The sequence below is a fragment of the Pleurodeles waltl genome, chromosome 5 (assembly GCF_031143425.1).
Source record: "Pleurodeles waltl isolate 20211129_DDA chromosome 5, aPleWal1.hap1.20221129, whole genome shotgun sequence".
NCBI classification, from domain to species: domain Eukaryota; kingdom Metazoa; phylum Chordata; class Amphibia; order Caudata; family Salamandridae; genus Pleurodeles; species Pleurodeles waltl.
The window spans coordinates 845040857-845065204 of record NC_090444.1 but is presented as its reverse complement, the minus strand read 5'-3'; the positions used below and the strand labels follow the sequence as shown (position 1 = coordinate 845065204).

Here is a 24348-nt window from a genome sequence, read left to right as displayed (position 1 = left end):
TTGGTTGTGTCTCTTTGTCAAGAAGAATTCACTTGCAGTTAGATGCATTCATTATCTCAACTGTTATAAGCCAGATAGGCAGCTCCAACACGGGTAAAATGTGCCTGAATTTCATCTGTTTAAGAAAATAATTGCACAATTGTTGCTCTGTTAACCTTCAAATAAATGGGTAAAATAACATTTAGGATTTAGGACGGAAGCCAGTAGCATGACGAATCCGCAAATGTTATTGTAAAAAGTCCGAGGTTTTAGCGGCAATTTACAAATGAGATCCAGCTATGGACATTTTAAATACACATGAAACTGAAGTAGAAAACAATATGGCAAGCAATTTAAACAAGAATCTGTCCAATTGTAATAATTACACACCTCTTTGTGGATGGCACCCTTTTATATACCTGGTCACACTAATCACGGTAAGAGTGTTAATACTGGAAAGTCCAAAAAGGAGTGTTAGAAATCCATCAATCTGGAAATACAAATTAAAATACTACTTTAATAGAACTTTAATGGCATTGAAAGGTGTAAAAAAGTGTATTACTAAACATAAATTAATGTGATAGGCAAAAATGAAAGAACTTAAAAGAGAAACATTTTATCAGTTGCCAAATTACCATTAATATATATCAACATATTTGAAAAGCTACACCAGTAACAAACATGACAAGCCAGTAAGTCAAAGGAGAAAATGATGATACAGATTCAAGTAGAGGGTCATAAGTCACTGACCAATGAAATGCCATTCTTAAAAATCTTTTTATGCCAGGATTCAGAGAACGGCTTTATATCCCAAAAACTTTGCCTGAAAAATAGCCTTAGATTGCCGAAATATGCTAGTTAAAAGATGTAGGAGGCTGGACTGGTTTATAGTGGGTACCTGATGGTACCTGCACCTTGTGCCAGGTCCAGTTATCCCTCATTAGAAGATTAGTAGTGTTCTAGCAGCTTATGCTGATAGAGGTAGGTATAGTAGAGCAGCTTATGCTGAACTAGGAGACATTCAAAGCTCCTACTATACCACTTATATCATATAGCACTATATCATGAGAATCACAATACTCAGAGTTATTAAAAATAAAGGTACTTTATTTTAGTGACAATGTGCCAAAAATATCTCAGAGGATATACTCCCCTAGGAGGTAAGTAAAATACACAAAATATACACACAAACCAAAATCAGGTAAGCAAACAGTTAGAAAAGTGGTGTAAACACTGTAGAATACTATAGGATGCGATAGGCCTAGGGGCAACACAAACCTTATACTAAGAAAGTGGAATGCAAACCACTTAGGGACCCCAGGCCTAGTGTAGTGTGTAGAGGGTCGCTGGAAGTTTAAGAAAACACTAAGGGTGTCCAAGATGCCCAACCCCAAGACCCTGAAAAGTAGGAGTAAAGTAACCCTATTTCCCCAGAAACACAATAAAGTTGTGATAGGAGATCCTGCAAAGACCACAACTGGCTGCAAAGCACTGAAGATGGATACCTGGACCTGAGGACTTGCAAAGGAAGCGGACCAAGTCCATGAGTTACGAAAGTGTCCAGTGGGGCAGGAGCCCACTAAACCCCAGATGAAGGTGCAAAATGGCTGCCTCCGGGTGGAAGAAGCTGAAGATTCTGCAACAACGGAAGATGCAAGAAACTTCTCATTTGCCAAGAAGATGTCCCACGGCGTGCTGGAGGATGCAGAGTTGTTTCCACACAGAAAGACCGCAAACAAGCCTTGCTAGCTGCAAAGTTTGCGGTTGAAGAAAATGGGTGCTGCCCGGGCCCAGGTAGGACCAGGAGGTCGCCCCTTGGAGGTGGAGACAGAGGGCGTGATCAGCAACAGAGAGAGTCCATGCAGAAGCAGGCAGCACCCGCAGAAGCACTTGAACATGGGTTCAAGAAAACTGAGCACGGCAGTCATCTCAACACTACAAAGGAGGGTCCCACGAAGCCGGTGATCAGCTCAACGAGTTGAGCAAAGCAGGACGTAGTGCTGGGGACCTGGGCTATGCTGTGCACAAAGGAATTCCTTCCAAAAGTGCACAGAAGCCCTAGCAGCTGCAGTTCACACAGTACACAGGATTACTGTCTGGTGTGGGGAGGCAAGGACTTACCTCCACCAAATTTGGACAGATGGACCACTGGACTGTCGGGGTAAGTTGGATCCAGCTCCTATGTTCCACAGACCACACTCGTTGAGATGAGGGGGGACCCAGAGGACAGGTGAAGCAGAAATTTGGTGCCTGCGTTACCAGGGGGAAGATTCCGTCGACCCACTGGAGATTTCTTCTTGGCTTCCAGTACAGGGTGAAGGCAGACAGCCCTCAGAGCATGCACCACCAGGAAACAGTCGAGAAAGCCGGCAGGATTAGGTGCTACAATGTTGCTGGTAGTCTTCTTGCTACTTTGTTGCAGTTTTGCATGCGTCCTGGGGCAGTCAACAGTCGATCCTTGGCAGAAGTCGAAGACGGAAATGTAGAGGAACTCTGGTGAGCTCTTGTATTCGGTAACTGACGAGAAACCCACAGGAAAGACCCTAAATAGCCCTCAGAGGTGGATTGGCCACCTAGTCAGGTAAGCACCTATCAGGAGGGGTCTCTGACATCACCTGCTGGCACTGGCCACTCAGAGGCCTCCATTGTGCCCTCACACCTCTGCATTCAAGATGGCAGAGGTCTGGGACACACTGGAGGAGCTCTGGGCACCATCCCTGGGGTGGTGATGGACAAGGGAGTGGCCGCTCCCCTTTCCTTCGTCCAGTTTTGCACCAGAGCTGGGGGGCTGAGGGATCCCTGAACTGTTGTAGACTGGTTTATGCAAGGAGGGTACCATCTGTGCCCTTCAAAGCATTCCCAGAGGCCAGGAGAGGCTACTCCTCTCAGGCCCTTAACAACTATTTTCAAAGGGAGAGGGTGTAACACCCTCTCTCAGAGAAAATCCTTTGTTCTGCCTTCCTGGGACTGGGCTGCCCAGACCCCAGGAGGGCAGAAGCCTGCCTGTGGGTTGGCAGCAGCGGTAGCTGCAGTGAAAACCCCAGAGAGCTAGTTTGCCATTACCCGGGGTCCATGCTGAAGCCCCGGGGATGCACGGGATTGGCACCCCAATACCAGATTTGGCATGGGGGGACAATTCCATGATCTTAGACATGTTACATGGCCATATTCAGAGTTACCATTGTGAAGCTACATATAGGTATTGACCTATATGTAGTGCACGCGTGTAATGGTGTCCCCGCACTCACAAAGTCTGGGGAATTTGCCCTGAACTATGTGGGGGCACCCTGGCTAGTGCCAGGGTGCCCTCACACTTAGTAACTTGGCACCTAACCTTCACCAGGTGAGAGTTAGACATATAGTTGACTTATAAGTTACTTAAGTGCAGTATAAAATGGCTGTGAAATAACGTGGACCTTTTTTCACTCAGGCTGCAGTGGCAGTCCTGTGTAAGAATTGTCTGAGCTCCCTATGGGTGGCAAAAGAAATGCTGCAGCCCATAGGGATCTCCTGAAACCCCAGTACCCTGTGTACCTAGGTACCATATACTAGGGAATTATAAGGGTGTTCCAGTGTGCCAATTAGAATTGGTAAAAATGGTCACTAGCCTTCAGTGACAATTTTAAAGACAGAGAGAGCATAAGCACTGAGGTTCTGGTTAGCAGAGCCTCAGTGACACAGTTAGGCACCACACAGGGAACACATTCAGGCTACAAACTATGAGCACTGGGGTCCTGGCTAGCAGGATCCCAGTGAGACAGGCAAAAACAAACTGACACACAAGTAAAAAAGAGGGGTAACATGCCAGGCAAGATGGTACTTTCCTACACAGCCCCCCCCCCCAAAACGAGCGGCAATAAGGCTAATCTTGCCGAGATGAGTCTTCATTGTCAAAGTGGAAATATCTGGAGAGTCCATCTGCATTGGAGTGGTTACTCCCAGGTCTATGTTCCACTGTAAAGTCCATACCCTGTAGGGAAATGGACCACCTCAACAATTTAGGGTTGTCTCCTTTCATCTGTTTTAACCATAAGAGAGGTTTGTGGTCTGTCTGAACTATGAAGTGACTCCCAAACAAGTAGGGTCTTAGCTCCTTCAGGGCCCAGACCACAGCAAAGGTCTCCCTCTCTATGGCTGACCAATGCTTTTCTCTAGGGGTCACCCTTCTACTAATAAAAGCAACAGGTTGATCCTGGTCCTCTGAATTAAGTTGTGATAACACTGCCCCAACCCCTACCTCAGAAGCATCTGTCTGGACAATGAACTTCTTAGAATAGTTTGTGCTTTTCAGGACAGGTGGCGTACACATAGCCTGCTTACGCTCCTCAAAAGCGTTTTGACAGCTGGTTGTCCACAATACCTTTTTGGGCATTTTCTTTGAAGTAAGGTCATTAAGAGGGGCAACAATGAAGCCATAGTTCTTAATGAACCTCCTGTAGTAAAATACCCAGTGAGACTAAGAAAGACTCTGACCTGGGTCTGAGAAGTAGGGGGAGCCCAGTCTAAAATAGTCTGGATCTTCCCCTGTAATGGTTCAATCTGTTCCCCACCACCTAGGTGTCCCAGATAACCCACCTTCCCCTGCCATATCAGTCATTTTGAAGCCTTGGTAGTGAGGCCTGCCTTTTGCAAGGCCTCCAAAACTTTCCACAGGTGGTCCAGGTGGTCATCCCAGGTGGAGCTAAATACAGCAATATCATCTAGATATGCTGCATTGAAAGCTTCCAGACCTTGGAGGACTGTATTCACCAGCCTTTGAAAAGTGGCAAGTGCATTCTTCAGGCCAAAGTGCATAACTGTAAATTGGTAATGCCCTCACATGGTTGAGAACGCAGTTTTAGGTTTAGAATCTTCTGATAGCTTGATCTGCCATTAACCTGCAGTCAAGTCAAAAGTGCTCACATATTTGAACGATTCCAGTGTATCTATCAGCTTTATGAATAGGGTGAGCATCAGTTTTGGTGACTGTGTTGAGCCCTCTATAATCCACACAAAACCTCATTTCCTGTTTCCCATCTGAGAATGAGGTTTTGGCACTAGCACCATGTAGGAGGCTGGCTTCTGGTACTTACACCCTGTCCCAGGTCCAGTTATCCCTTATTAGTAGAATAGAGGTGTTTCTAGCAGCTTAGGCTGATAGAAGGTAGCTATGGCAAAGCAGCTTAGGCTGAAGGGGGCGTGGCCAAGCCACTAAACATGGCGGACTCGAGCTTCTAGAGCTCCGCGCCGCACCGGATAATCCGACTTAATTGGGGGTGAACGGGGGGGCGCGCTGCTCCCCCGCAACTTGAATCGGAGCCTGGGAGGCTCGGAGACCCGAGCGAGCCGCGAGTGGACCCCCCGGCATGTCGCGGCGGCGGGGCTGTGTCGCGGCCCTGAAGGCCGCACCTGAAGTCGACACCCCGGGAAGTGGCGCTCGAGGAGAAGGGGGCTCCCCGTGCAGAAGAAGAGGTGGCCTTGCACCCGCGCAGGCCGCGTTCATGTCCTGGGCCGCGGGATAGAGCGGCCTGAAGGTGAGGGGTGGCCTATGCTGACGGGGCTGCCACGACCGCTCACATTGCGCACAAAAGCTGGACTGCTGAGCAGGGCGCGCTGCTCCCTCGCGACCTGAATCGGAGTCTGGGAGGCTCGGGGACCCGAGTGAGCCACGAGTGGACCCCCCAGCGTGCCACGGCGGCGGGGCTATGTTGCGGCCTCGAAGGCCGCACCCGTAGTTGGTGCTCCAGGACGTGGCGCTTGGGGAGCAGGGCCCCCCCGCGCAGGAGAAGAGGCGGCCTTGGGACCATGCGGGTCGCGTTCGAGTCCTGGGCCACGGGACAAAGCGCCCAGAGGTGAGAGACGGCGTGTGCTGGCGAGGCTACCGCGCACGCTGCGCTCAAAAACTGTATTGCTGAGCAGGGCGTCTGGGACGGAGGATGCGACCGGAAGGACCTGAGCTGCGCGCTTGGATTTGAGCCCCTCCGGCTCCCCCTCCTTGCCTCAGACAGGTTTCTGCCCTCCTGGGGTCCAGGCAGGCCTGGCCCAGGAAGGCAGAACAATGGACTTCCTCTGAGGGAGGGTGTAACACCCTCTCCCTTTGGAAATAGGTGTGAAGGCTGGGGAGGAGTAGCCTCCCCAGCCTCTGGAAATGCTTTGATGGGCACAGATGGTGCCCATCTCTGCATAAACCAGTCTACACCGGTTCAGGGATCCCCCAGCCCTGCTCTGGCGTGAAACTGGACAAAGGAAAGGGGAGTGGCCACTCCCCTGACCTGCACCTCCCAGGGGAGGTGCCCAGAGCTCCTCCAGTGTGTCCCAGATCTCTGCCATCTTGGAAACAGAGGTGTTTGTGGCACACTGGACTGCTCTGAGTGGCCAGTGCCAGCAGGTGAGGTCAGAGGCTCCTTCTGATAGGCTCTTACCTCTCTTGGTAGCCAATCCTCCTTCCTAGGTAGCCAAACCTCCTTTTCTGGCTATTTAGGGTCTCTGCTTTGGGGATCTCACCAGATAACGAATGCAAGAGCTCACCAGAGTTCCTCTGCATCTCCCTCTTCACCTTCTGCAAAAGGATCGACAGCTGACTGCTCAGGACGCCTGCAAAACCGCAAGACTACTAGCAACCTTCTATTGCTTCATCCTGCCGGCTTTCTCTACTGTTTCCAGGTGGTGCATGCTCTGGGGGTAGCCTGCCTCCTCCCTGCACCAGGAGCTCTGAAGAAATCTCCTGTGGGTCGACGGAATCTTCCCCCTGCAACCGCAGGCAACAAAAGACTGCATCACCGGTCCTCTGGGTCCCCTCTCAGCACGACGAGTGTGGTCCCTAGAACTCAGCAACTCTGTCCAAGTGACTCCCACAGTCCAGTGACTCTTCAGTCCAAGTTTGGTGGAGGTAAGTCCTTGCCTCCCCACGCTAGACTGCATTGCTGGGTACCACGTGATTTGCAGCTGCTCCGGCTCCTGTGCACTCTTCCAGGATTTCCTTCGTGCACAGCCACAGCCAGCAACAGCCAGCCAAGTCTAACCTGCAGAGCACAACCTTCTGAGTTGTCCTCCGGCGTCATGGGACTCCCTTTTGTGACTAAGGGTGGACTCTGGTTCACTTTTCTTCTAAGTGCCTGTTCAGGTACTTCTGTGGGTGCTGCCTACTTCTGTGAGGGCTCCCTCACTTGCTGGGTGCCCCCTCTGTCTCCTCATCCAAGTGGCGACATCCTGGTCCCTCCTGGGCCACAGCAGCATCCAAAAACCCTAACCGCGATCCTTGCAGCTAGCAAGGCTTGTTTGTGGTCTTTCTGCATGGGAACACCTCTGCAAGCTTCTTCACGACGTGGGACATCCATCCTCCAAAGGAGAAGTTCCTAGTCCTCTTCGTTCTTGCAGAACACCAAGTTTCTTCCAACTGGTGGCAGGTTCCTTGCACCCTCAGCTGGAATTTCTTGGGCTCCTGCCCACTCTCGACACTGTCGCAACTCTTGGACTTGGTCCCCTTGTCTTACAGGTACTCAGGTCTGGAAAGCCACTGTTGTTGCATTGCTGGTGTTGGTTCTTCCTGCAGAATCCCCCTATCACGACTTCTGTGCTCTCTGGGGGTAGTAGGTGCAATTTACACCTACCTTTCAGAGTCTTGGGGTGGGCTATTTTTCTAACCCTCACTGTTTTCTTACAGTCCCAGCGACCTTCTAAAAGCTCACATAGGTTTGGCGTCCATTCGTGGTTCGCATTCCACTTTTGGAGTATATGGTTTGTGTTGCCCCTATACCTATGTGCTCCTATTGCAATCTACTGTAACTTTACATTGCTTGCATTACTTCCTTTTGCTATTATCTGCATAATTTTAGTTTGTGTACATATATCTTGTGTATATAACTTATCCTCATACTGAGGGTACTCACTGAGATACTTTTGGCATATTATCATAAAAATATAGTACCTTTATTTTTAGTATATCTGTGTATTGTGTTTTTTTATGATATTGTGCATATGACACCAGTGGTATAGTAGGAGCTTTACATGTCTCCTAGGCTAAGCTGCTTTGCCATAGCTACCTTCTATCAGCCTAAGCTGCTAGAAACACCTCTTCTACACTACTAAGGGATAACTGGACCTGGCACAAGGTGTAAGTACCTCTGGTACCCACTACAAGCCAGGCCAGCCTCCTACACGTGCGCATCGCATCACGGCTCGATCGAGGCCACCGTGCAATGCCCTGCGACCATTCATCATCCGACTGCTCCACTATGCAGACAGGGCCGTTATACTGAGAACAGTGAGAGCCGGTCCGCCTCCCCAAGTGGATAACATGCAGATCATGTTATTTCCTGATTTTCCTTAGCGGTACAAAGAGATAGAGCCTCTTACCTGCCTTTGAAGCGTAAGCTACGTTCCCTAGGCTTAACCTGCTCTGTGCTGTTCCCCGCCAAAATACGAGTTGTGACAGAGGATAAAACGCATTTCTTCTCCACTCCAGAGGCAACATGGGAATGGCTTGAATCATCTGGACTATCCTCTGGTGGCGCACCAGAACGAGCAGGACCGATGCCTCGACTCAGGCGCAGCTGCACCAGAAGGGACCGAAGGAGAAACACGGCTCGCGCCGAATCAATGAAATGTGCTCCAGACCTGGAACAACTAATCCAGGAGAGAAGGGAAGCGATTCACACAGCCACAACCATCAATACGTCGCCCTTCCCCTCGGGATCAGAGACAGAACTCTCACAGCCGACCAGTGACCGTCCTCTCACACCGGATCAACTATTGAAATCAGATCACACTGGAGGGCTCTCTGTGAAGCCGGCCACTGCAGACAAACTTTTTTGAGGAAACCTCGAACAATGCCTAGAGACCATGCACAGCGGGAACCACAAAGCCAACGATGTTTGCATGGATGTGACCTGAGAGACGGGAGGGCAACAGACCTTACCACTGAACATATACAATGGCCAACAAGCAACCATGTACACTCCAGGTGACCTGACCCCCACTCCCGGTCTCTACACCCACCTAAGGCCGGGGAAAGTGGAGCTCCCCCTGTGTTCCCCTCTTTTACCCTTATCTTTTATCTGCCACAGCCGGACAAGAAAAGGTTTATGCCTGAAGTACTCCCCCCCTTTGCGAACTTGGCCTACTCCCAAGCTCCTACCAGTGGAGACACATTGGCCCTCATTATGACCCTGGCGGTGTTGCACCGCCAGGGCCAACGGGGGCGGGAGCACCGCCGACAGGCCGGCGGTGCTCCCTTGGGCATTCTGACCGCGGCGCTTTGGCCGCGGTCAGAAATGGAAAACCGGCGGTCTCCCGCTGGTTTTCCGTTGCCCATTTGAATCCCCCATGGCGGCGCAGCTCGCTGCGCCGCCATGGGGGATTCTGACACCCCCTACCGCCATCCTGTTCCTGGCGGTTCGCCCGCCAGGAACAGGATGGCGGTAGGGGGTGTCGCGGGGCCCCCGTAAGAGGGCCCTGCTAGTATTTCACTGTCTGCATAGCAGACAGTGAAATACGCGACGGGTGCAGTAGCACCCGTCGCACCTTCCCACTCCGCCGGGTCGATTACGAGCCGGCTTCATGGTGGGAAGGTCGTTTTCCCCTGGGCTGGCGGGCGGCCTTTCGGCGGCCGCCCGTCAGCCCAGGGGAAAAGTCAAAATACCCGCCGCGGTCTTGCGACCGCGGTACGGTATTTTGACGGCGGGACTTTGGCGGGCGGCCTCCGCCGCCCGCCAAGGTCCGAATGAGGGCCATAATGTATGGATGTGTGTTAACACGTTATTGGTTTTGTTGTTGTGTTTGGGCGGTGACCTGTTGTCTATCTGCTCCGATGGTATTAGTTATGTTCTGTTCTTGCCGGCCGACACTTGCTGAATCGTTGGCCTTCAGTGGGGAAGGGAAAAACAATGATGAGATACTACGCGGAGGGGCGAGACAGGGAGACATGCAGGACAACCCATAGCTTCCAATATGGCCACGTACACAACAATCACCTGGAATGTAAGAGGTATTCACACCCCCATGCAACGATATGCTATTTACTCCTACCTCAAACGTCACTCGATTCACATAGCACTCCTACAGGAGACGCACATAGCAAGTCCTGAGATCCCCCGACTGCGCCAGCGCTGGAGAGGACAATTATACATGACAGGACACTCAGTATATGCTAAAGGTGCGCTAATTTGAATTAGAGCTGGTACCCCCTTTGCGGCGGAAGAACAGGTCGTAGATCCACAGGGTAGATTTGTGCTAATTAAGGGAAAACTCGCAGGGTGCATGGTTGTATTGGGCTCCATATATGCCCCAAACACAGACCAAACTGCATTCCTACACAGTCTTTCTCAACAACTGGCGGGTTAGAGTGGTCTCCTGTGGCTGCTTGGGGGGGACTATAACAGTGTACTAGAAGTGGAATTGGACCGCTCCTTCCCCCGCTGCCTACCTCGCCGGTGGTGGCAGCCTCGAAGGGCCTGGTAAACTGGGTCCAACAATGGCAACTAGTACATGTGTGGAGGCAAAGACATAGGATAGACAGGGTTTAGTCCTTTTACTCCGCTCCACACTCCCTGCATGTATGCCTAGATAGAATACTTTGTACCACAAGTTTTTCCCCCCGGTAGTGGTGAACCCGGAGTACCTAGGGCGCACACACTCTGACCACAACCCCATCATTGCGCGACTGTGCTGGGGATCCCACAGACCGGCCATTCCCACATGGAAGTTGAGACCGGAGCTGCTGAAGATGCTGCTTTTCGAGCATCATTGAGCGCTGTAATCCCAGAATTTTTTTAACAAAACGACGGCACGGCCTCGTCGGGCTTGATAGAGTGGGACGCATTCAAGGTTTTCATACGAGGACACTGCCCGGGAACCCAGTGCAGCCTGCGCCACTCCGTTGAACGAGAGCTGACTAGAGTAGAGCAAAACCTGTTACAACCAGAGAGGGAAGCAATTAACAATCAACCAGATGACTCGAGACTATCAGCAATACGCGCCGAACACCTGTCACTACTAGAGTGCCTGTGATGCCTAAATTACACTGCACACTCTGCAAGAACCCTTGCAACTGCCGATAAAGCAGGCAAGCTCCTGGTCTGGCTGATTCGGCAGGACTGTGAGAGGAAACAAATAGTGGAAATCCTCTCACAAGCTGGGGAACTAATATACACACCGAGAGATACAAACCGAGTTCGCGAAACACTACGAGGCACTTTATGCGTCGAGGGCAACTCCTGGAGGCGACTCCGGCGTGGAACTACTTGCCGGAGTAGAGCTCCCACATCTAGAAGACAAACAGTTTATGGCGCTTGAGGCGCCCCTCGACCTTGAAGAAATTAGATCTAGTATCCGCGAGCTTGCGTCCGTCAATACGCCAGGCCCAGATGGACTCCCAGTTGACTTTTATAAGGCCTTCGCAGTGCAGCTGGCACCCAAATTGCTCAATCTTTACGAGACAGCTGAACGGGAGGGCCGTTTATCGGCCACTCAAAGGGAAGAATTACTGGTCTCCCTTACTAAACCCGGGAGAAACCCGGTAGATATGGGCTCGTATAGACCATTGGCAATGCTGAACACCGATTATAAAATATTAGCCAAACTACTAGCGACGCGCCTCGCACCGACCGTGCCGGGTCTGAAACACCCAGATCAAAATGGGTTCGTCCCAGCCAGAGACACCTCCCACAATATCAGAAGGTTGTTCTGAGTCATGCAATATGCGAAACGTGATTGGCCATGGGTAGGCTGCCTCGTTCTAGACCTGGAAAAGGCCTTCGACTCCTTGGAGTGGCCCCATCTGTTCAGAGTACTCCGACAGTTCGGTATAGGCCCATTCTTCACTCGCCTAACTAAATTACTATACACCAGACCACTAGTCCGGGTGAGGTTAGGATCCGAGATACTGGAACCGATCCAGGTATGCAGGGGTACAAGACAAGGTTGTCCTCTCTGGCCATTGTTGTTCTCACTTGCTATGGAACCCTTGGCAGCGGCCCTGCGTAAAGAAGGGAGTAACTGGGGTATCCCATTAGGGGACAGTATCCACATAGTCTCACTGTACGCTGACGACCTTCTCCTATACTTCTGAGACGTTACGCGAGTCCCCCCTGAAGCCGGCTCACTACTACAACAATTTGCGCTAACATCTGGCCTGAGGGTAAATTGGTCTAAGTCTTGCCTCTTTCCCTTCGACCCAGGACTCCCGGACCCATGACTAATTCTTGCCGGAAACTCCGTTCCATGGCAACCCCACACATTCAGATACCTGGGTGTCCGAGTTTATCACCGCGAGGAAGACATATTTGAAGGCAACCTTGTAAGGGCTGTGTCCTCGGTTAAATCCCAAATGAGCTTCTGGAGGACACTACCGCTGTCAGTAGCAGGCAGGATAGCACTCCTGCCCAGACTTTTGTACTTTTTCTCTAACCTCCTACACTATGGGGGTTATTCTAACTTTGGAGGAGTGTTAATCCGTCCCAAAAGTGACGGTAAAGTGACGGATATACCACCAGCCGTATTACGAGTTCCATAGGATATAATGGACTCGTAATATGGCTGGTGGTAAATCCGTCACTTTTCCGTCACTTTTGGGACGGATTAACACCTCCTCCAAAGTTAGAATAACCCCCTATATCTCTCCTGGTTTCTTCAGGGCTCTGGAGACAGGATTGAGGGAATTCATCTGGAATGGCGGCCGCTGCAGAGTTGCTTTAAAAAAACTGTACCTACCGCCAGACAAGGGCGGACTAGCAGTCCCTAACCTGGAACAATACTACCTAGCGGCTCAGCTTCAGTGGATATCCAGATGGCTAGCAGATGCTCAGCTCGTGGACACAGCATCAGAGAGTAGACCTTGGTCATTACAAAAGATACAACACTTATTCCACCCACTCACACAAACGCGGTCCCCACAGCAACTCTTTCTTAGGATAGCTCACAAATGTTTCCGTCGATCACTCCGCCTCACAGACTCGACAGTTCCTTTCGCACCGGCCTTGTCATTATTGGGCACACCAAGAGGTACCAGAGTCACATCAGAATCCGAATTATGCACATGGCACGAAATAGAATTGTACACACTGGGAGATCTCTACGAAGAAACCCAACTGCTCCCCTTCGCCAGGCTACAGGAGATGGGACTGCCACGTGGCCAGTTTTTATTGCACTGCTTCTTGATAGGGGCAATGAGATCCAAATGGGGAGGCATCTCAGTTGCTCCTCCCACCCATTTGCTGATTCAGTACCTGCAGGTGGTGGGTCGGGGACATCACCTGATTAGCTGGCTGGCAGGCGCTTTGAGATCCCAGACTGCCCTTGAAAACGAAACGCTACGTGTGGCATGGGAAACAGACACTGGCGATTCGATCGCGCTAACGCAATGGAAGTCTGCCCACTCGGGCCACCTTAACGTGCCTCGCAATTCTCGATTTCGCTTAATCCAATATTACATAGTGCACAGAGCCTACCTCATGCCAGCCCGCGTGAACAGATACTTCGCTCGTAGAGATGCAGCTTGATCCCGATGCCGCGAGATCGGAGCAGACTTACTGCACATGCTGTGGTCCTGTCCTGACTTGGACTCCTACTCGAGAGCAGTGACTGACAACCTATCTGATTGTATAACACAACGAATACCTTTCACATGGGAAGAATGCATCCTAGGATTATTCCACAGAAGCAAACACCACAGAGCAGAGGTACGCTTCGCAGACTTAGGACTCATGGTAGCAAAGCGCTTAGTGACCCGCAGATGGAAATCATCGGACCCACCACTGGTACAAGCCTGGAGGTGTTCTCTTGAGGTGTGGGAGGGGGCTGAGGGCACGGCACTGGCACGAGAGGAAGCCTTGGGGTTGAGACAGTTACCATTGTCCCCAACTGGGAGGGAATGCTGCTACGACTGCGTAATATGGGAATATGCCCATCAGAAAAGGGAGTGGAATAACATTACTGGACGCCTCTCTGATGAAAAAACCTAATACCTGGGGGAATTAAGTACGAAAGGTTGGCCAAACAGACCCCGACACTGGGAATTAAAGTGACAACATCTACTTGATTTGGCACCTAGCCTAACTCCTCCGTCAGTAAGCTGATTTGCAACAATGTGAACCCCACCCTGACTATGAAATAATTATATAAGTGTAATATGTAAAAGCGTCCTTTGCCTGCAATTGTTAATGTTAACTTCCCTCCCCTTTTCTTTCCCTTTATTCGAATGTTAACATATATAAAATTCATAATCTCTGCCTATTTAATCAAGCTGCTCCAATTGAACATATGTGTTAGAAATAACTTTAACTCAGAAAACATTATTGAACGGCGCGCAGGATGATGGACATTGAAAACATTACTGACTTTCCAAATCGTAACCATGTAAAGGGCTGACAATGACAAAATTCATCAAGCAACAAACACAATGCTGTAAGACAAATATAGGCAACATAACAAACTAAATGTATAACTGACTTGTTAATGTTAACTTCCCTCCCCTTTTCTTTCCCTTTATTCGAATGTTAACATATATAAAATTCATAATCTCTGCCTATTTAATCAAGCTGCTCCAATTGAACATATGTGTTAGAAATAACTTTAACTCAGAAAACATTATTGAACGGCGCGCAGGATGATGGACATTGAAAACATTACTGACTTTCCAAATCGTAACCATGTAAAGGGCTGACAATGACAAAATTCATCAAGCAACAAACACAATGCTGTAAGACAAATATAGGCAACATAACAAACTAAATGTATAACTGACTGATTAAAAGTATATGCTGTATAATATGCTGCAACAATACATCTCAGATACATTAACAGATATGTAATGATATAAAAACGCATACCATACTATGTCATAACAAAGCAAATGCAAAAACATGAAGCAATGTAATGATAAAAATACTAATAAACAGATTTATGGGAAAAAAAAGCAGCTTAGGCTGAAGTAGGAGACGTGCGAAGCTCCTACTATACCACTTACATCATATGGCACAATATCACAAGAAAACACAATACTCAGAGTTACTAAAAATAAAGGTACTTTATTTTAGTGACAATATGCCAAAAGTATCTCAGAGGATACCCTCACTTAGGAGGTAAGTAATATACACAAATTATATGTACACAAACCCAAAACAGGTAAGTAACAGTAAGAAAAGTAGTGTAAACAATGTAGAATCACAATAGGATGCAATATGTAGACATAGGCCTAGGGGCAACACAAACCATATACTCCAAAAGTGGAATGCGAATCACGAATGGACGCCAGGCCTATGGGAGATTGTAGAGGGTCGCTAGGACTGTGAGAAAACAGTAAGGGTGTACAAAATACCCCACCCCAAGACCCTGAAAAGTAGGAGTAAAGTTACCCTACTACCCCAGAAAGTCACAATAGTTGTGATAGGGGATTCTGCAAGAACCACAAGCACCAGCAAAACACTGAAGACGCATTCCTGGACCTGAGGACCTGTAAAGGAAGGGAACCAAGTCCAAGAGTCACGAAAGTGTCCAGGGGGGGCAGGAGCCCAGAAAACCCCGGATGAAGGTGCAAAAGGGCTGCCTCTGGGTGGAAGAAGACAAAGATTCTGCAACAATGAAAAGGGCTAGGAACTTCTCCTTTGGATGGAAAATGTCCCACGGCGTGCTGGAGGCGGCAGAAGTGTTTCCAGGCATAAATACCGCCAACAAGCCTTGCTAGCTGGATTTTGGGTGCTGCTGGAGACCAGGAAGGACCAGAATGTTGCCCCTTGGAGGAGGAGACAGAGGGGGCACTCACCAACTCAGAGAGCCCCTGCATAAGCAGGCAGCACCTGCAGAAGTACGAGAGCAGGCACTTGGAAGATCTGAGGACAGCGGTCGACTCAGAGTCACAAATGAGGATCCCACGACGTCGGAGTCCAACTCAGCGGGTAAGCACTGCAGGACGGAGTGCTGGGGACGCAGGCTAGGCTGTACACAAAGGAATCCTTGGAAAAGTGCACAGCCAGAGCAGCTGCAAATCACTCAGTACAAAGATTTGCTGTCTAGTTTGGGGAGGCAAGGACTTACTTCCACCAACTTTAGACAGGAGGGCCACTGGACTGTGGGAGACACTTGGACCCAGCTCCTGTGTTCCAGGGACCACGCTCGTCAGGATGAAAGGGGACCCAGAGGACCGGTGATGCAGAAGTTTGGTGCCTGCGTTAGCAGGGGGAAGATTCCGTCGACCCTCGGGAGATTTCTTCTTGGCTTCCAGTGCAGGGTGAAGGCAGACAGCCCTCAGAGCACGCACCACCTGGAAACAGTCGAGAAAGCCGGCAGGATGAGCGATACAAGGTTGCTAGTAGTCGTCTTTGCTACTTTGTTGTGGTTTTGCAGGCGTCCTGAGCAGTCAGCGGTCGATCCATTGGCAGAAGGTGAAGAGGGAGATGCAGAGGAACTCTGGTGAGCTCTTGCATTCGGTATCTGAAGAATTCCCCAAAGCAGAGACCCTAACTAGCCAGAAAAGGAGGTTTGGCTACCTAGGAAGGAGGATTGGCTACTAAGAGAGGTAAGAGCCTATCACAGTGGTTCCCAAACTGTGCGCCGCGGCTCCCTGGTGTGCCGTCAAAACTAGCCAGGGGCGCCGCACACAGTCTGGAAACCACTCGGAGGTGCTTTGAATCGGTAGCTTTTCCTCGTGGTATTGGAAAAAAACACCCTGCATTAATTATTCTGACCAGCGGAGGGCGCCAAAGTACCATTAATAATATCCCTGTAACAAAAATTGTTTCCAATAAATGGTTTTCAGCAACGTGAAGGAGAGAATAAAGAAGACAAACGGTAAATAGTGTAGGTACAGGTACAGGCTGGGATTACGTTCCCCCACCCGCCAAAAAAAGTAACATAACGGGGAGCCGTGGCCAACACGGCCAATAGGTCAAAGGAGCCGGGGATCAAAAAAGTTTGGGAACCACTGGCCTATCAGAAGGAGTCTCTGACGTCACCTGCTGGCACTGAATACTCAGAGCAGTCCAGTGTGCCAGCAACACCTCTGAATCCAAGATGGCAGAGGTCTGGGACACACTGGAGGAGCTCTGGGCACCTCCCCTCGGAGGTGCAGGTCAGGGGAGTGGTCACTCCCCTTTCCTTTGTCCAGTTTCGCGCCAGAGCAGGGCTGGGGATCCCTGAACCGGTGTAGACTGGCTTATGCAGAGATGGGCACCATCTGTGCCCATCAAAGCATTTCCAGAGGCTGGGGGAGGCTACTCCTCCCTACCTTTCACACCTATTTCCAAAGGGAGAGGGTGTTACACCCTCTCTCAGAGGAAGTCCTTTGTTCTACCTTCCTGGGCCAGGGCTGCCTGGACCCCGGGAGGGCAGAAACCTGTCTGAGGGGTTGGCAGCAGCTGCAGTAGAAACCCCGGAAAGGCAGTTTGGCAGTACCCGGGTTCTGTGCTAGAGACCCGGGGGATCATGGAATTGTCTCCCCAATGCCAGAATGGCATTGGTATGACAATTCCATGATCTTAGACATGTTACATGGCCATGTTCGGAGTTACCATTGTGACGCTATACATAGGTAGTGACCTATGTATAGTGCACGAGTATAATGGTGTTCAGAGAATTGGCCTAGGAGGTTTTTACAGTCCTCCATTTGCTCTGCTGTAAGGCAGTCTGCAACCATAACTCTCTCCACTGAGTCATCAGCTGCAGTGCTGGAGAACAGGTTGGGGAGAGGGTCACTCTCTTCCTCCTGCCACTCGTCAGTGGCCATGAGTAGGGTCAAGTCTGCCCTATCATAGTAGAGTTTGAGGCGTTTCACAGGAAGTACCCTTAGGGGACTTCTGGGAGTGCCTAGGTCCACCAGATAGGTGACCTCACCCTTCTTCTCCACTATGAGATGTGGGCCACTCTATTTGTCTTGTAGTGCTCTTGGTGCCAAAGGCTCCAATACCCACACCTTCTGTCCTGGGTGGTACTCAGTCAGGACAGCCTTCTGGTTATGACATTGCTTTTGTAGCTCTTTTCCTAAAGGTTTTTAGTGGCCTTTTTCATGTACTCAGCCATTCTTGATCTTAGGCCAAGCACAGAATCTACAATGTCTTGTTTAGGGGGCTTCAAGGGTTGTTCCCACCCCTCTTTGACAAGTGCAAATGGACCCCTAACACGGTGACCAAAAAGGAGTTCAAAGGGGCTGTAGTCCACTCCCTTCTGGGGTACCGCCCTGTAGGCAAAAAGAGGCATGGCAGTAGGACATCCCATCTCCGCCTGAGGTTTTCAGAGAGCCCCATGATCATGCCTTTGAGAGTTTTGTTAAATCTCTCAACCAATCCATTTGTTTGTGGATGATAGGATGTGGTGAATTTATAGGTTACACCACACTCCTTCCACATTGCTTTTAAGTATGCAGACATGAAGTTGCTACTCCTATCTGATACTACCTCTTTAGGAAAGCCCACCCTGGAAAATATTCCCAGGAGGGCATTTGCCACTGCAGGAGCTGTAGTGGTCCTTAACGGGATGGTGTAGGAGGCTGGACTGGCTTGTAGTGAGTACCAAGGGGTACTTGCACCTTGCACCAGGCCCAGTTATCCCTTATTAGTGTATAGGGTGTCTAGCAGCTTAGGCTGATAGATAATGGTAGCTTAGCAGAGCAGCTTAGGCTGAACTAGGAGACGTGTGAAGCTACTACAGTACCACTTAGTGTCATATGCACAATATCATAAGAAAACACAATACACAGTTATACTAAAAATAAAGGTACTTTATTTTTATGACAATATGCCAAAGTACCTTAGAGTGTACCCTCAGTGAGAGGATAGGAAATATACACAAGATATATATACACAATAGCAAAAATATGCAGTATAGTCTTAGAAAACAGTGCAAACAATGTATAGTTACAATAGGATGCAATGGGGAAACATAGGGATAGGGGCAACACAAACCATATACTCCAAAAGTGGAATGCGAACCACGAATGGACCCCAAACCTATGTGACCTTGTAGAGGGTCGCTGGGACTATTAGAAAATAGTGAGAGTTAGAAAAATAACCCTCCCCAAGACCCTGAAAAGTGAGTGCAAAGTGCACTAAAGTTCCCCTAAGGACAAAGAAGTCGTGTTAGAGGAATAATGCAGGAAAGACACAAACCAGCAATGCAACAACTGTGGATTTCCAATTTAGGGTACATGTGGAACAAGGGGACCAAGTCCAAAAGTCACAAGCAAGTCGGAGATGGGCAAATGCCCAGGAAATGCCAGCTGCGGGTGCAAAGAAGCTTCTACTGGACAGAAGAAGCTGAGGTTTCTGCAGGAACGAAAAGGGCTAGAGACTTCCCCTTTGGTGGACGGATCCCTCTCGCCGTGGAGAGTCGTGCAGAAGTGTTTTCCCGCCGAAATAACGCCAACAAGCCTTGCTAGCTGCAAATCGTGCGGTTAGCGTTTTTGGACGCTGCTGTGGCCCTGGAGGGACCAGGAGGTCGCAAATTGGACCAGAAGGGAGAGGGGACGTCGAGCAAGACAAAGAGCCCTATTTGAAGCCGGTAGCTCCCGGAGAAGTGCCAGAAACAGGCACAACGAGGATGTGTGAAACGGTGCTCGCCGAAGTTGCACAAAGGAGTCCCACGTCGCCGGAGACCAACTTAGAAAGTCGTGCAATGCAGGTTAGAGTGCCATGGACCCAGGCTTGGCTGTGCACAAAGGATTTCCGCCGGAAGTGCACAGGGGCCGGAATAGCTGCAAAAGTCGCGGTTCCCAGCAATGCAGCCCAGCGAGGTGAGGCAAGGACTTACCTCCACCAAACTTGGACTGAAGAGTCACTGGACTGTGGGGGTCACTTGGACAGAGTCGCTGGATTCGAGGGACCTCGCTCGTCGTGCTGAGAGGAGACCCAAGGGACCGGTAATGCAGCTTTTTGGTGCCTGCGGTTGCAGGGGGAAGATTCCGTCGACCCACGGGAGATTTCCTCGGAGCTTCTGGTGCAGAGAGGAGGCAGACTACCCCCACAGCATGCACAAGCAGGAAAACAGTCGAGAAGGCGGCAGGATCAGCGTTACAGAGTTGCAGTAGTCGTCTTTGCTACTATGTTGCAGGTTTGCAGGCTTCCAGCGCGGTCAGCAGTCGATTCCTTGGCAGAAGGTGAAGAGAGAGATGCAGAGGAACTCGGATGAGCTCTTGCATTCGTTATCTAAAGTTTCCCCAGAGACAGAGACCCTAAATAGCCAGAAAAGAGGGTTTGGCTACCTAGGAGAGAGGATAGGCTAGCAACACCTGAAGGAGCCTATCACAAGGAGTCTCTGACGTCACCTGGTGGCACTGGCCACTCAGAGCAGTCCAGTGTGCCAGCAGCACCTCTGTTTCCAAGATGGCAGAGGTCTGGAGCACACTGGTGGAGCTCTGGACACCTCCCAGGGGAGGTGCAGGTCAGGGGAGTGGTCACTCCCCTTTCCTTTGTCCAGTTTCGTGCCAGAGCAGGGGCTAAGGGGTCCCTGAACCGGTGTAGACTGGCTTATGCAGAATTGGGCACATCTGTGCCCAACAAAGCATTTCCAGAGGCTGGGGGAGGCTGCTCCTCCCCTGCCTTCACACCATTTTCCAAAGGGAGAGGGTGTCACACCCTCTCTCAGAGGAAGTTCTTTGTTCTGCCATCCTGGGCCAGGCCTGGCTGGACCCCAGGAGGGCAGATGCCTGTCTGAGGGGTTGGCAGCAGCAGCAGCTGCAGTGAAACCCCAGGAAGGGCAGTTTGGCAGTACCAGGGTCTGTGCTACAGACCACTGGGATCATGGGATTGTGCCAACTATGCCAGGATGGCATAGAGGGGGCAATTCCATGATCATAGACATGTTACATGGCCATATTCGGAGTTACCATTGTGAAGCTACATATAGGTAGTGACCTATATGTAGTGCACGCGTGTAATGGTGTCCCCGCACTCACAAAGTTCAGGGAATTGGCTCTGAACAATGTGGGGGCACCTTGGCTAGTGCCAGGGTGCCCTCACACTAAGTAACTTTGCACCTAACCTTTACCAGGTAAAGGTTAGACATATAGGTGACTTATAAGTTACTTAAGTGCAGTGTAAAATGGCTGTGAAATAACGTGGACGTTATTTCACTCAGGCTGCAGTGGCAGGCCTGTGTAAGAATTGTCAGAGCTCCCTATGGACGGCAAAAGAAATGCTGCAGCCCATAGGGATCACCTGGAACCCCAATACCCTGGGTACCTCAGTACCATATACTAGGGAATTATAAGGGTGTTCCAGTAAGCCAATGTAAATTGGTAAAAATGGTCACTAGCCTGTTAGTGACAATTTGGAAAGAAATGAGAGAGCATAACCACTGAGGTTCTGGTTAGCAGAGCCTCAGTGAGGCAGTTAGGCACTACACAGGGAACACACACATATAGGCCACAAACTTATGAGCACTGGGGTCCTGACTAGCAGGGTCCCAGTGACACATAACAACATACTGAAAACATAGGGTTTTCACTATGAGCACTGGGCCCTGGCTGGCAGGATCCCAGTGAGACAGTGAAAACACCCTGACATACACTCACAAACAGGCCAAAAGTGGGGGTAACAAGGCTAGAAAGAGGCTACTTTCTCACAGATGGCTTCTGGATATGTTGTGGTATGGTCCACTACCACTAAAATGAATATGTTTCCAGAAGCAGTTGGAGGGTCAAGGGGGCCAACAATGTCAACCCCTACCCTTTCAAAGGGCAGCCCAACTACAGGCAGTGGGATTAAGGGGACCTTTGGAGAGCCACCAGTATTGCCACTGGCTAGGCAAGTGACACAAGAGCGACAAAACCCTTTTGTGTCCTCTGACATGTGAGGCTAGTGAAAGTGAGGGACCAGTTTGTCCCAAGTCTTACTTTGCCCCAGATGTCCAGCAAGGGGAATGTCATGTGCCAGTGTTAGGAGGAATTCCCTATACTGCAAGGGAGTCTCCTGGTAGCACCAGGTTTTAGGTCCCTTGCCTCAGTATAAAGGAGATTATTCTCCAAGTAACCTCTGTGTAAGGCACTGACATCCCCTGCTTCTTGTTTGATAGCTTGCTGTCTTAAACCCTCTAGTGTGGGACAGGTCTGCTGTGCCACACTCAGTTCCTCCATGCCAGCCACCCCTGCACCCAAGAGTTCAGCTGTGTCAGTCTGAAGCTCCTCTGGTGTAAGCTCTGCACAAGGAGTTGACTCTTCCGCATCAAAAGGGAAATCGTCTGGAAAGGGAGGGATGGTGGACAAGGGTTTGCCATTTCTACCCCTAGTTTTAGGAGCACTTGGTCCATTGTTCCAGGATCCAAGTTTACCTGTCCTCTTTGTCTCTTGGTCAGAGGCCTGGTGAGAGCAAAGATGTGCCAAGGAATGACCAGCATTGCTGCATGAGCCTCCAATTTCACTTCCGCCCAAGCTAAAGTCTCCAAATCATTGCCCAGTAGTCATTCTACAGGTAGGTTAGAGAATACCACAACTTTCTTTGGACCAGTGACCCCACCCCAGTTGACATTCACAACAGCCATGGGGTGGCTAACAGTGTTGCTGACGTAAATAAAGTTAAAGTTAAATAATAACTGGTGACCAAGTAGGTGTTGCTCAGGGGCTACCAGTTTTTCCATCACCATAGTGACACTGGCACCCGTGTCCCTGTAGGCCTCAATCTGAACACCATTTATGAGGGGTAGTTGCCTGTACTTATCCATATTAAGGGGACAAGCAACCAAGGTGGCAAGGTCAATGCCACCATCAGAGACTAAAACAGCCTCAGTGGTCTCCCTAACCAGACCAACCCCTACTACATTACAAAAAGTGAGCCCAGCTAAACCCTTAGATTTGCTATTAGTAGAGTTTTTCCCAACACCACTGCTATTACTAGGGGCACTGGTGGAAGAAGTGGGGCTTGTGGTGGTGTGAGGTTTGGTATTCCTCTTGGGACAAATGGGATCACTTGCCAAGTGGTCTTTGATTTTACATAGGTAACACCATGACTTTTTCTGTTGGTTTGAAGAGGATTTGGGCCCACCCCAGATGATTTTTGGGGACCTGATGAAGACTCTGACTTTTTAACTTTGTCCCCACCCTTCTCATGGGACTTATCATCCTTCTTCTTGTCTTTGTCATCCCCTCTATGGGCTTTACTGCTCACCCTTGTTCTGACCCATTTGTCTGCCTTCTTTCCCAATTCTTGGGGAGAGGTAAGATCTGAGTCTACCAAGTACTGGTGCAACAAATCAAACTCACAATTGTTAAGAATATTCTATTTCAGAATTAGATTATATAGACCCTCGTAATCAGAAACTTTGCTGCCATGTAACCAACCTTCTAAAGCCTTCACTGAGCAGTCCACAAAGTCTATCCACTCTTGTGAAGACTCTTTTCTGGTTTCTCCAACCTTAATCCTATATTGTTCAATGGTTAAGCCAAATCCATCCAAGAGTGCTGTCTTAAAAACATTGTAATTATCTGAATCATCTTCTCTGAGATTAAGGAGTCTATCTCTCACCTTGCAAAAGAAGGACAGCCACAGAATAGCGTCCCACTGCATCTGAGAGACCCTCTGAACTTTACAGGCCCCCTCAAGTGTAGCAAACCATTTGTAGATGTCATTGCCCTACATGTAAGGGGGAACAATCTTGTGCAAGTTTCTAGGGTCAAATGTGTTATCCCTAACACTATAGCTCCTGAAACTGCTATTGCTGCTCCCACCATGGGGAACTGTAGGAGGCTGGCCTGGCTTGTAGTGGGTACCAAAGGTACTTACACCTTATCCCAGGTCCAGTTACCCCTTATTAGTAGAATAGAGGTCTTTCTAGCAGCTTAGAACGATAGAAGGTAGCTATGGCAAAGCAGCTTAGGCTGAACTAGGAGACATGCAAAGCTCCTACTATACCACTTATATCAAAAGCACAATATCATAAGAAAACACAATCCACAAAGTTACTAAAAATAAAGGTACTTTATTTTTTTGACAATATGCCACAAGTATCTCAGTGAGTAGCCACAGTAAGAAGGTAAGTAATATACACAAGTTATATGCACACGAACCCAATTCAGGTAAGTAAAAGTCAGAAAAGTAATGGAAAAGTGTAGAATTGCAATAGGTTGCAATAGGAGAACATAGGTATAGGGGCAACACAAACCATATACTCCAAAAGTGGAATGCGAATCACGAATGGACCCCAGACCTATGTGAAATTGTAGAGGGTCGCTGGGACTGTAAGAAAACAGTCAGGGTGTCCAAGAAACCCCACTCCCAAGAACCTGAAAAGTTCGGGTAAAGTAAACCTACTACCCCAAAAGAGCCCAATAGTTGTGATAGCAGGATTCTGCAAGAACAACAAACACCAGCAGTGCACTGACAATGTTTTTCAGGACCTGAGGACCTGCAAGGCAAGGGGACCAAGTCCAATAGTCGCCACAGTGTCCAGGGGAGCAGGAGCCCAGGAAATGCC

The 24348-nt window shown here is 49.5% G+C and overlaps 1 protein-coding gene across 1 annotated transcript in view; it reads right to left on the bottom strand.

The window, feature by feature from the left end:
• LOC138297324 (visual pigment-like receptor peropsin) overlaps positions 1-24348 on the bottom strand; it is a 1373961-nt gene that overhangs the window by 923343 nt on the left and 426270 nt on the right. Inside the window, exon 3 of the mRNA XM_069236741.1 lies at positions 370-469. Coding sequence (XP_069092842.1) covers positions 370-469 — 100 coding nt within the window. The remainder of the gene's footprint in view (positions 1-369; positions 470-24348) is intronic.